This window comes from Equus caballus, chromosome 14 (genome assembly GCF_041296265.1).
Source record: "Equus caballus isolate H_3958 breed thoroughbred chromosome 14, TB-T2T, whole genome shotgun sequence".
Lineage (NCBI taxonomy): Eukaryota > Metazoa > Chordata > Mammalia > Perissodactyla > Equidae > Equus > Equus caballus.
Window position 1 is genome coordinate 89,644,346 of NC_091697.1, and position 13,327 is coordinate 89,657,672.

A 13,327-nucleotide genomic window follows, 5' to 3' on the forward strand; every position below is an offset into this window, starting at 1 on the left:
CTTTATACAACATATTCAGATATAGCTATGGAAAAGACAGACATCATCCTTTATGACATGCTGTTTTTGGTTTAGATGGGGAAAAAGACATTAACCAAGTAATCAGCCAATTAATTAATTACAATTATGGTCAATACTATAAAGCAAAATAATCCTATGAGAACACACTATAGTTGAACCTAACTTAACAAGGAGCTCAGGGAGGCTTCCTTGAAGAGGCAATATTATCGCTGGAACCTGAATGATGAGCAGAAAGCAGGTAGGCACAAAGAGTGAAAGAGTAGTGGGGAGGACCTTTTCAGGGAGAGAAAATAGCTTTTGAGAAGACAATGAGGTAGGAAGTAGCTTATCCTGTTTAAGAAACTGGGAGAAGGCAGTTTTGTTTTAGCATAGTGAGCACAAAAAAAAGTGGAGCAGGATACAGTTGAAAAGGTAGGAGTGGCAGGAATCCTATGGGAACTTATAAGCCATGTTAGAGGTTTAGAACTTTATCCTAAGAGCAATGGGAAGCCACTGGAGAGTTTTAAATAGAAGAGTGACAGGATCAGAATTGTTTTAGAAAGATCATCTTGGCTGCTCCTTCTGAATGAAGCAGAATGGACTAAAGAAGGAAAAGGTAAAAGTAATTAAGAAATTAGCAAGAGTAAAAAGGTAGAGTAACAGAAAGTAATCGGGAATCCATTCCAGGAGCACAAGGGATAGAGGACAAACTCAGTATTACGTTAGTACAGAAGGAGAGAAGCAGTTTGATTCAGGAGGTACTTGAGATGAAATCAATAGGACTTGGTAACTGACAAGATGTGAGGAACAGAGAAAGGAAGGTTTCAGTGGTGATTCCCAGGTCTCTAACCCAAGTTATTAGATAAAAGGTTACAGTATCAATTAAGATGGGAAACAATGAAGAAGAAGCTGGTTTTCCCTAGAGGATCAAGGTTCAGTTTTTAGAAATAATGAACTTTCTCTTCTACCTTGAGTGACCCTTCCTGAAAATTCTTATTTGTTTATTTCCAGTGGGCTTCTTCTAGGGTTGTTCCTATTCAAGCAACTTAAGGAGAGATATTTGCACCAAATTGGAAGAGGGAGGTAGAGGAATAGGACAGGAAAATATTTCTAAATCCTTATTTCTAAATCGCTCTATCTTTTCCAAACGCAAAATAACCCCAAAATTTTCATATGATACTATATAGTACACTGCTATTTTATTTATACTGATGTTAAAATGCTTAAAATTATTTTGTAGTAAACATCACTAAAGCACTGAAAATAAAAGCAGAGACTCAAAATAAGACAAATTTTAAATTTAACAAGCAACCTTCTTTCAGATTTATCAGAAATATTCTCGAATATTTAAACAATTGAGAGCAATTGTCTTAAAAATGTCATTTTAATTACTTACAATCATTATATTTTCAAATTTAGAACATAATTTTAATATATAATTCACTGTACTCATACTTCATAAAATAAACATTTTTAAATGCTTACTATTTATGTTACTTACCTCTAAAAGAAAATCCCCTAGATACTGAATTGGATAAAATGGAGCCTTAAAGTTATCTTTTTCTTGCTCAGCCTTGATTCTTGCATTACTGGCAATCACATGAGTTATTCCACTTGGTGAACTTTTTGGTAAAATAACATTTGCTTTTCCAGCCTCCAAAACTCTAAATAAAAATGTAAATAGTATAAAAAATATTTAAAAAATAAGCATATTTAGTCAAATTATCTAAATCAGTTACTTCCTAGGAATAGGAGCAGAACTTTCTGAAAGGAATTAATTCCTTTAGGCTATCTGAGTGCCATGGAGAGTAACTATTGCAGTGATTTCTTACATTATAAGTTGTTCAAAGCATATGTTTAATAAATCATACTATTTATTAATCCGTTTCTTGATACAGGAAAGCCATTTTAAGAATCAAAAATATTAAATTTATTCCCTGAAGAAAAGTCACCTCAATAAGCCAAAAGAACAGTGAAAGAAGTCCAAAGTAGTAGCTACCTTAGAAGGCAACATACTCCCAAAGAAACCATTCTGGACCACAAAAAATGGAATTAGTTGTCAATTTTCCTTTAAAAAACTAGCTTTTGAAGAAGTTTAACTCTGATCTACATTAAGAAATACATTTTACATTTTGACTCAAAAGACGCATACATAGACACATACTTCCCAAAAGTTTCATGCAAGTTCTGCTTCTGCTTAGGATTTAAAAAGCCACAAGAGAACACTGCTACCACCTAATAATAACAAAAAGCCAAATCATCTACAAAATCTTAATTTTTCATGAACTCATCAGAGAACTGAGGTAACAAGCCAAGCAAGAAATTGAATTTTCAAAGAGTGATAAGAGATTTTGTGAAGAAATTGGACACCCAAACTATTTCCCTTTTGCCAAAGCATAGGAGGGAAGTGGCTGACATAAAAGCAGGTAAGAATCAGGCAAAATTATAACAAATTTAAGGGTCAACTGTAGGTAGCATGATGGTTTACAATAAGTGGGAGTGCCTGACACAAGGAAAGCTCATTCTCACTTGCAAGCTCTTTGCCATAGGCCTCTATTAAATATTTGTAAAAAGGATTACAAGCAGGTAACAGAGTAAGCCCCTATTGGTAGTAGAGGTAGACCAGTGGGGATTGGCTGCCATCAAGAAATAGATGTAAAACCAGAGACACTTCCCTGGATCCTTCTATCATATAAAGCAAAAGCCTTAAGTCATTTGGGAAAGGTAAGAAAGCACGCACTGCTTCTGTTGGAAGAGTGTAAATAAAACCCATCTGCTTCTAGGGAAGTGGCAGGAAACCTGCTGCACAGCCCCCCAGAAAGATCCACTGTTTCTGGTTGAGCGACAGAAGCAAACGCCATCTGACCCTGGAGGAGGGGCAGGAATGCCATTCAAGCCTACGATCCTGCACCAATATAAAGCAGAGATCTAATACTGGGGGAGTGGCTAGAAATTCTCTCTTGCCCAAGACCCTGCCCACAGATACAAGGCACACTTTGGCTGAGATATAAACATTAAGAAAATCCCAACCCCAGAGACCAAGAATACAAAGATGCTTAAGATTGAAGTTTATCCAACAGAACTGAGAACACACCCACCCTTACTCCCAGGCCAGACATGAGTAACAAGCAAGAGCAAAAGAGTATGAAAAGACCAACTTTCTGTGACCTAGTAGTACAGGGACTTCCAAAAGCTGAGTGAAGCAAGAACACTGATTAAAAACCCTCCAACGCCACAGATTCCACACTAAACACAAAGAAATTGTAGCCCACTGCTGGAGTAAACTGAATCAATGCACTGAAGGCGACAATAGCATTAACAAAACGCAATCAAGCTCAATAACTGATAAGATTAATAACTCAACCACCCACAATAACTGCCTTACAGAAGAGGTAGGCCCATTTTTGGATATAAATATTATTCACTTTGGCCTCTATTGTTCTTCTATATGTGATGCCTATGCACACAATAAAAAATACAAGACCTACACAAAAAGCAAGGGAAAAAACCAAACCATTGTTAAGAGATAAAGGAATAAATAGCACAGAGAGATGATTCAGATGCTGAAATTATCAGAAAGTGACTTTAAAATAATTGTGACTAACATGTTAAAGGATATAACAGAAAAGGTGGACAATTTATATGAAGAGATGGGGAATTAGGCAGAGTGCGATGGAAATGGTAGAAATAAAAGATACTACATGAAAGAAGAATTTCTTTGACAGGCTTAACAACAGACTGCACACAACTGAAGAAAGAATTATTGAACTTGATGATAGGTCAATAGAAATTATCCAAGCGAAACGCAAAAATGAAAAAAAAGAAGTTAAAAAAACAAAACATGACAGAGCATGCATAAACTGTGGAACAGAATCAAATAGTCTAAAATACAGGTAATAAAGCTCCAGAAGGAGAACAAAGAAGAAATATTTAAAAGATAATGGCTGAGAATTTTCCATAATTAATAAAAGACAAAAAATATCCACATGTTCAAGAAGCTCAGAGAACCCTAAGCAAATAACTTAAATGCAAACAATAAACAAATAATAAACAATAAATAAGCAAAATACACACACACATATCTGGACACATAATCAAACTGCTAAAAACCAAAGGTCACATTGCTTTTTAAATTTTAATTTCCAATTGTTCATTACTAGCATATAAAAAAACAATTATTATAGAGTGACTTGTTACCCTATTATCTTGCTAAATTCACTAATTAGTACCAACAAGTTTTTTAAAGTAAGTTATTTAATATATGACCATGTCTTTTGGAAATAAAGACAATTATTTTTATTTCTTTTTTTCCAACTGTACACATCTTATTTATTTTCTTTGTCTTATTGCACTGGCTAGTACCTCTGCTGAATAGAAAAGGTCAGAATGAGTATCCTTGTCTTGTTCCCAACTACAGAGGAAAGAAATCTATGATATTAAGTTTAGATTTTTCATAGGTGTCATTTATTACATTGAGAATACAAAAACTGTTAACAAAATATTTGCAAATAGAATCAGCAATTATTAAAAAATGGATAACGCACTATAGTGACGTAGAGTTTATCTCAGAATGTAAGTGTGGTTTACCATTTAAGAATTAATCAAAATAATTTACCATATTAATAGAATAAAAAGGAAAAGGAAAAGTCAATTATTTCAACAGATACATATAAAAACTTTCAGAGCAATCCATTTATAATAGCATCGCAAAACATAAAGTACCTAGGATTAAATTTAACACACTATGTGCAAGATTTATACAATGAAAATTATAAAATATTAATGATAGAAATTAAAGACCTGGAGAGATATAGAGTCTGTTGATAGGACAATTCAATATTGTTAAAATCTCAATTCTCCCCAATTTGACCCATAGATTCAATACAACGTCAACCAAAATTCCAGCTTGCTTTTTTGTAGAAATTGACAAGCTGATTCCAAAATGTATATGGAAATATAAAGGATCCAGAATCACCAAAACGATTTTGAAAAAGAAAGTTGGAGGACTCATACGATCTGATTTCAAGACTCACTATAAAGCTACAGTAATCAAAACAGTGTGTTGTTGGTATAAGGTAGACATAGATATCAACGGAACAAAACAATAAGTCTAGAAATAGACCACACAGATATGTTCAACTGATTTTTGACAATAGTGTCAAAGTAACTGCAGAGCAAGTGGAACTCTCATACATTGCTAGTGGAAATGTAAAATAGTACAACTACTTTGGAAAACACTTTGGCATTTTCTTACAATGTTAAACACACAACCGCCACCTGAGCCATCAATTTCATTCCTAGATATTTACCGAAGAGAAATGAAAATGTCTACATGAATACTTGTACTCAAATGTTCATAGTATCTTTATTCATATTAGCAAAAAGGGGAAAAAAACCCAAATGTCAGTCAATGGGTGAATAAATGCACAGATGGTGATATATTCATAGAATGGAATACTACTCAACGATAAAAAGGAATAAACTGTTGATAAATGCAACAACATGGATGAATCTCAAAAACATTGAGTTAGGCAAAGGAAGCCACATCAAAGGAGTATATATAGTATGGTCCCATTTATATGAACTTCTGCAAAAATACAAATCTATCTATGGTGACAAAGAAAAAAATCAGTGGTTGTCTGGTATTGGTGGTGCAGACTCAAATGTGCAAGGACACAAGAAAACATTGTAGGATGACATAAGCGTTACAGATCTTGATTGTAGTGGGGATAACATGTCCAAACTTATACAAAATTGTCCAAACTCATCAAAATGTACACTTAAAATATGTGAATTTTACTGTTTACAAATCACACTTCAGTAAAGGTGACAAAAAGCCCTTGCATGGCTGTCTTAGAATATAGTTTATGCAATAAGAGGCCTTTTAAAATATCATGTAAAAGATAAAAAGAAATGAAATTATGACGGGAAAAGTACGAACCATGAAGACTGCAATATATAAATCCAGAAAAAAGCCTTTGTAATAATGTAATATTTTACTTGTAAAAATCTAAAGTGCTTCAAAACTAAAAACAAAAATCTTCCAATTATTCTATTTATTTTGCTTGATTTGGCCAAAAGAAATAACATGGAAAGTAAAATAGAGACTATGAGAATAACCAAAAGCCACACTATAAAATAGACTTCGTTTCATTAGACACATACACTTAAATGTACAGAATGGCTTACCTAGAAGATCAAAGAGTAAATCACCACGGTTTATTTGGACTAAATTAATAATTGCATAGAAAAATGAAAAGATATTCAAGCAAACAAAAATTGTTTTCTCATTCTTTGCTTTAGCTTTTATGAGATCTCTTACCTTACAAGAGAATCACTTCGTTTATCAGCTCTAACAAGTAGGACAACTTTCCATCTGTGGAAGGCTCCTGGAGCACCAGTGCGTTTCAGTTCTTCACGCCATCTTTTAGGTGCAGATTGCATTTGAGGTGAATAATGGGAGTCTTTTTCAATTTTATACCCCCATTCATAAGTTGTTTCATCAAGCCATCTGCCACTTTTGGCACTATGAATTATGTAGTCCTTAGTTAGTACCCACTTTCCTAGAAAGCAAATAAACCATCAGTTAGAAAAGAATTTTGATTCTCATAAATGGTAAACAAAGACCAAATAGCAAATAAAATTTGAGTTCTTTCAACATGACTCTTTTTTTTTTTTTTCCTTTTTCTCCCCAAAGCCCCCCAGTACATAGTTGTATATTCTTCATTGTGGGTCCTTCTAGTTGTGGCATGTGGGACACCGCCTCAGCACAGCCTGACGAGCAGTGCCATGTACTGGCCCAGGACTCAAACCCACGAAACACTGGGCCGCCTGCAGCAGAGCACGCGAACTTAACCATTCCGCCACGGGGCCAACCCCTCAACATGAGACTCTTAAATTACATTGCCAATATTATCTTTTGGACTATGTTTGTTTTCCTAAATTTTTTTGATAGTGAGACACCTTCAACATCACTGAACATTGTACGTAATCTTTCCCACAACAAATCATTATAATTCTAAATGTTACTAAATAAAATAAATTTAAGGCTTAATAAGATAAAATGCGGTGTTACCTAAACTATAGTTATTATTATTATTCGCTATTTTGGGTTAGATTTATACTATTCCTCTGAGGCTAAAAACTTTTCCAACAGTGTTTTCAGCATTATTATGCTTTGTAAAACAAATTTATTGAGTCAGAGAAATTTTCAGGGTACTTTATAACATTCTCTAGTTTCTTTATCTGGGCATCAATGATCTTTTTAAACAGCAAGGGCAGTGTATGGTTTCATTTGTGGAGGCAATAATGGATCCAAGTGTTTTTCTGGTAGGTTACTCTAAAAAATGGTAAATTCACCTCAGTTAAATACAATTTTTTTTGCAATCAGTGGACTAATGATATATCAGATCAATCACAGGGAAAACTATAAAGGAACATCAATGGTGACAAAGAGAGAGAGGAGGAGACAAAGTCCTAATTTGGGTTTATGGAAATTAAAATCTTAGAAAAATAAAATAGGATTATTGCTTCATAACATGGATGGGAGGGGAGGAAGCAAGGAGAACAAAAACATTGACTATTTCTAATGATAAATTAAAAAAAAATAAAAATGACTGAGAACAGCTGAGTCTTGAATAAAAGTGCTTTTTTTGGCATTTTGTGTCAAATCTTTTTATTAAAATATTTTCTCTTACATAAAGCACTTACACTAAATCTTTCACCAAGTAAATATTTCGCCTATTTAATACATTTCTCATGTGTTACAAAGTTTTACTCAGAAAAATAAAGCAAAAAGTATTATATAAAACAAATATTTTTAGAAAAATATCAGAAAAAACACATTTATGTTTGATATAATAAACACACTATCCTTCCAGAGAACAGGTACTTTTTCTTTAACATGAAGACTTTCTTTTCAAAAGTGAGCAGAAGGCAAGTTAACTTACCTGCTGCACAAGCTGCTAAAAATTTTTCACTCTTACATAGGCGTTCAGCTATAAGATGTGTACAATTTTTGTATTTCTGGAAGAAAAAATCCACATGAAAAAATGTTACCAAGGTAAGATTTCCCTTATAACGCATTTTTATCATTTTTAGGCCAGTATTTTAATTCTAGTTATTTTTCCATATCTTGAACATTTTGATAAGTTTCTGTACTCACCTCACTCTTAATAAAAGTGCAATCTAGTTTTAAAAGCAATTTGCCTAGAGCCTCTTTTTCTTCCATTTTAAATCCTGTCATCTGGATGATATGCTTTGGGGCACCATCTTCCATCTAACATATATACACATAAAAAAGGTAACATACGTTAGAAATATTATTCACAGGGTTGATTTTATTATTTTTTCTTAACTATGAGTGCTAAAAATAAAAACTAAAACCATTAAACATATAATGAATTAAACATATAAGGCTTAATTATAAATACCAATGTTAAAATTGCTTATGTGCAATAGAAATTAGTTTCAAAGTTATCTTCTCAAAATGAGACCTTAAATAAAGTGAGATTTTTTTCTGGTTTGAACATTGAAAGTTTGTATTATTACATTACTTACCACTAAAATACACTGATGAATGAATATAATTCTTCAGAAAAGGACAGATACTTACATAAATATTAGCAAAATAATATCTGCTTTATTTTAAAAGTACTGTTTTTGCTAAGAGTACCTTTGAAATAAGTACATTTGTGGACAATGAAACTGAATTGGATTTTATACTGCTTTATAAAGTGTCTGTGGAGAGATACTGAAGAACATGTATAAGTCACTGGAGAAGTTGATGGAACTCATGGTCCCACAGCATTTACACCAAATGATTCAGTATAATAGGTCCCTATAATGAACCCGGATCCTATTCCCAATCTACATTCCTTAACTCTGCTATATATATGTTAATTTCATCACCTATAGACTGAAAAACATTACATGATTTTCAAATTTATTTTGAGAGACCTTAATCCATATTTAAATATAGTTCACAGAGTACTTTGTACTTGAGGTGGCACATTTATTAAACAAGAAAGGAAAAACCCACAGCATTTCTAATTAGAATACAATTTTTTGTTTATTTGTTTACATGAGGTTAGAACTTTGAATTAGAGAGCATCTTAGAGAAAATGTGGTTTCTCATTACAGATAAGGAAAGCAGGGACTAGAGAAATCAAGGTAATTTTTCATAGCTCCAACAATTTTGTCACCATAGCTCTGGATTAGTATTTAATTAATGCCATTGGCAGAACAACAGCAGTTGGTTTCTTTCAAGACAATTAAAAGGAAATTTCAAAAATTATAACTGTTTGAACCCAGGACTAGTGTTAGACAATGGGTCAAGTGAAAAATATTCTTTATAGAAATTCTGTTTTCAAAGACTAAATATATACTCATGTTCATATGAAATATATATGAACCACATATATGTGTGTTTATTTAAAGGTTGAGATTCATTTTAGAGTAAAACTTGAAAGAAAGCTCACTATCCACAATTTGAAGCATTACTGTAGGTTAAGAGAGTGAACTTTCACCTCCCTTGTTCAAAGTTTCTAAGAAGGGGAACTTCAGATGGGGCAACAGCACTCCTGCTTTTTCTCTCTACCCTTCATCCTTGCTTTGGGAGGAGAAGGTACTTGAGAGAAGTTACTGTATATACTTTGCTCAGAAGTTTGCACATTTGCAAAGATGTTTCATATTATTGCTTTCTGACGTGACCCAAGGAGCTGCCAGTAGTAGTCTGCCAAGGTGGGTAAATCAATTCAGACGTTATGTATTAAGAAGCATACTGGAATTGCACATCAAAGCCAGCTCCTCCAAATCAATTTTTATTCAGTAAAAAAGCTGATAATTTGATCTCAATATATCTGACTTTCATATTTCTCTATTGGCTCCAAAAGAAGGAAAGGGATACCCTCTAAACTCCTAAAATTCAAGATACAGAACATAAGTGTCTTTAAGGATAACCCTCTTCAGTGAAACAAATAATTTTTTTAAAGTGACAATGATCTAATTAGTACAAAATTATAAAGTGTACATAGTAGGGCTTGGTGTCTTCTGAAATAATCACACATGTAAAATACTATCAAATAAAACGTAAGTAGCTTCTTGCATAAGGAACTCTTTACGGTATGAATCTTCCACTTTTTTAAAGCATTTACATGGGTTAAATAACATAGCTCTTGAATGATAATAACCATTAATATAGACTGGTAATATATAAAAACTTTACAAAACGAAATTGAAACAAAAAAAAACAGCAGAAAGGATCAATGAAACAAAGAGCTGGTTCTTTGAGGCTATAAACAAAATTGACAAACCCTTAGCCAGACACACTAAGAAAAAAAGAGAGAAGGAACTCACAAGTGAACAACAAAAAAACAAACAACCCGATTACAAAATGAGCAGAGGATATGAACAGACATTTTTCCAAAGAAGATATACAGATGGTCAATAGGTACATGAGATGATGCTCAGCATCACTAATCATCAGGGAAACGCAAATCAACACTACACCAACACATCACTTTACACCATTAGAATGGCTATTATCAGCAAGACAAAAAATAACAAATGTTGAAGAGGATGTGGAGAAAAGGGAACCCTCATATACTGCTGGTGGGAATGCAAACTGGTCCAGCCACTATGGAAAACAGTATGGAGATTTCTCAGAAAATTAAAAATAGAAATACCATACAACCCAGCTATCCCACTACTGGGTGTTTATCCAAAGAACCTGAAATCAACAATTCAAAGAGATTTATGCACTCTCATGTTCATTGCCACATTATTCACTATAGCCAAGAAGTAGAAGCAACCCAAGTGTCCATCAACTGATGACTGGATAAAGATGTGGTACACACACACACACACACACACACACACACTGGAATACTACTCAACCATAAAAAAGGAAAAACCGTCCCATTCACAACATGGATGGACCTTGAGGGTATTATTTTAAGTGAAATAAGCCAGAGAAAGGCAATCATCGTATAATTTCACTCAGATGTGGAAGATAGACTATGTGGACAAAGAGAACAGTTTAGTGGTTACCAGAGGGGAAAGGGGTTGCAGGGTGAGCATAACGGGTAAAGGGGCACATTTACATGGTGACTGACAAATAATATTGTACAACTGAAATTTCACAATGTTATAAAGCATTATGACCTCAATTAAAAAAAAGAGATTAATTTTGATCTATCCCTATGAGACCAACTGGGGGGAAAAAACTTTACAAAGAATATGCTCTGTGGCTAGAAATAATAATGATCTAGTCTGATGCAGAACACATATTAACACACATATAATAAAGCCACATTTGGATTATAAGGCATATGACCATAACTAGGGAGAAATGATGCTTTCATTAATTCTAGGGAATTATTTAAATAAATCCTTTAGGCTAATTTCCTTTAGAAAATGATAGGTCTTTTCAGAAATACTAAACAAGTGAAATCCAGCATATCCGTGAATATTATCTTGGTATTCTAACAGAAAAGGCAATCTAATTGTTTTCATAGTTCTTGAAAGCCACTTTTGTCAGAGGAACACAGGTATTTTAACCGTATGTATTTTACCTACTACTTGCATTTTATTTATGTATTCAAGAGTTTCAAAAGCTATTTAGTAGGATATTTCAAGAAATGTTACCAAAAAAGAGAAGTCTGAATAGCTTTAAAACTCTAAAATATTTCTTATTTGGCTATCCTAAAATACTGATATACAGAAATTACTGTGAAATAACTGGAATATACAGAAGCAATGAGAAAAATCACTGTAACACTATCACCCAAAAAGTTTTATTTAAAAGTTGTCCTTAAGAATTTATTCTTCTGCTTCAAGAATAAAATATAGCTATACAGAACTATAAGAAAAAAAATCTATCATACTATGTTCCCCTTTTAGATCAAGTTAATAATAGCTATTGTACAATTTGAATGTTTATTATCAACAAGGTGACTGGTTCTTTTTTTTTGAGGAAGATTAGCCCTGAGCTAACTACTGCCAATCTTCCTCTTTTTGCTGAGGAAGACTGGCCCTGAGCTAACATCCATGCCCATCTTCCTCTATTTATATGTGGGATGCCTACCACAGCATGGCTTTTGCCAAGCAGTGCCACGTCTGCACCCAGGATCCGAACCGGCGAACCCCAGGCCGCCAAGAAGCGGAACGTGCGCACTTAACCACTGCACCACTGGGCCAGCCTCAACAACGCGACATTTTAACATATTCTGGTTTGATGTATAAATCATTAAACAGTTTGGACTTACTAGAGTCAGTGTATAATGAAAAGTTTTCATCTCAATCATATTGTCTTTATAATGGAATAAATATATCCACTTTGTATATTTAACAGTATTTTCTGTCAAAGCCAAGAATCCACAATAAAATGAAAACAGCACCAACTGTGCTTAATAGTAGAAATCAGAAAAGTCTTTTTAAAGCAGTTTCTTTTCTTTGAAAAACAATTAAATATGACACTGAAATTAAACAAGCAAAGAGGAAAAGGAAGTAAGAAATAACAGGTGAAAAAACAGGATGTCCTGATTCAAACATTATGCAAATATAAATGTTAAAAAACAAATCAGAATACACAACATTTACTCACACATTTACCAGAAAAAGTGGGCTATTAGCTAAACTTTCACAGAATTGTGAATCCCAGTGATGGCACACAATAACTAGCAGAGTTTTTGTTTGTTTTTTGAGGAAGATTAGCCCTGAGCTAACATCTGCCACCAATCCTCTACTTTTTTGCTGAGGAAGACTGGCCCTGAGCTAACATCCATGCCCATACTCCTCTACTTTATATGTGGGACGCCTGCCACAGCATGGCTTGCCAAGCCATGCCATGTCCCCACCCAGGATCCGAACCAGCGAACCCTGGGCCGTCAAATCGGAATGTGTGCACTTAACCGCTGCACCACCGGGCCAGCCCCATAGCACAGTTTTTTAAAGAGCAAATTCCATTAACCTAATCTAAAATAGCTTCCCATAATAAAATGATCTAGTTGAAGCAACAGAGTTTACAATACATTTAGCAATGCTTTTTAATACTACATCATATGACAAACTAATAGCCTAGATCAGATCTAATTCATATAGTTACACAGGAAAACTGGTATCTATGTAGGAATACACATAGATATATACAGATATACAAATAGATTTATTTATATTTATAACATTAGTGGTTTAATGGTTCTTCCCATGACCCTGCAAGATTAAGAAATAAGCAAAAGCCTGATATGCCAATGAACCCAAAGAGAGCGCTATACAAAACTGGTGTAATACCTGTCAGTGACCCAGACAATTAATTCAAAGTCCTTAA

The 13,327-nt window shown here is 33.7% G+C and overlaps 1 protein-coding gene across 1 annotated transcript in view; it reads right to left on the minus strand.

Moving 5' to 3' along the window:
• SLF1 (SMC5-SMC6 complex localization factor 1) overlaps window positions 1-13,327 on the minus strand; it is a 58,329-nt gene that overhangs the window by 40,084 nt on the left and 4,918 nt on the right. Inside the window, exons 2-5 of the mRNA XM_001504613.6 lie at window positions 8,165-8,278; window positions 7,950-8,025; window positions 6,323-6,563; window positions 1,502-1,664 (exon numbers count right to left, since the gene is read on the minus strand). Coding sequence (XP_001504663.1) covers window positions 1,502-1,664; window positions 6,323-6,563; window positions 7,950-8,025; window positions 8,165-8,278 — 594 coding nt within the window. The remainder of the gene's footprint in view (window positions 1-1,501; window positions 1,665-6,322; window positions 6,564-7,949; window positions 8,026-8,164; window positions 8,279-13,327) is intronic.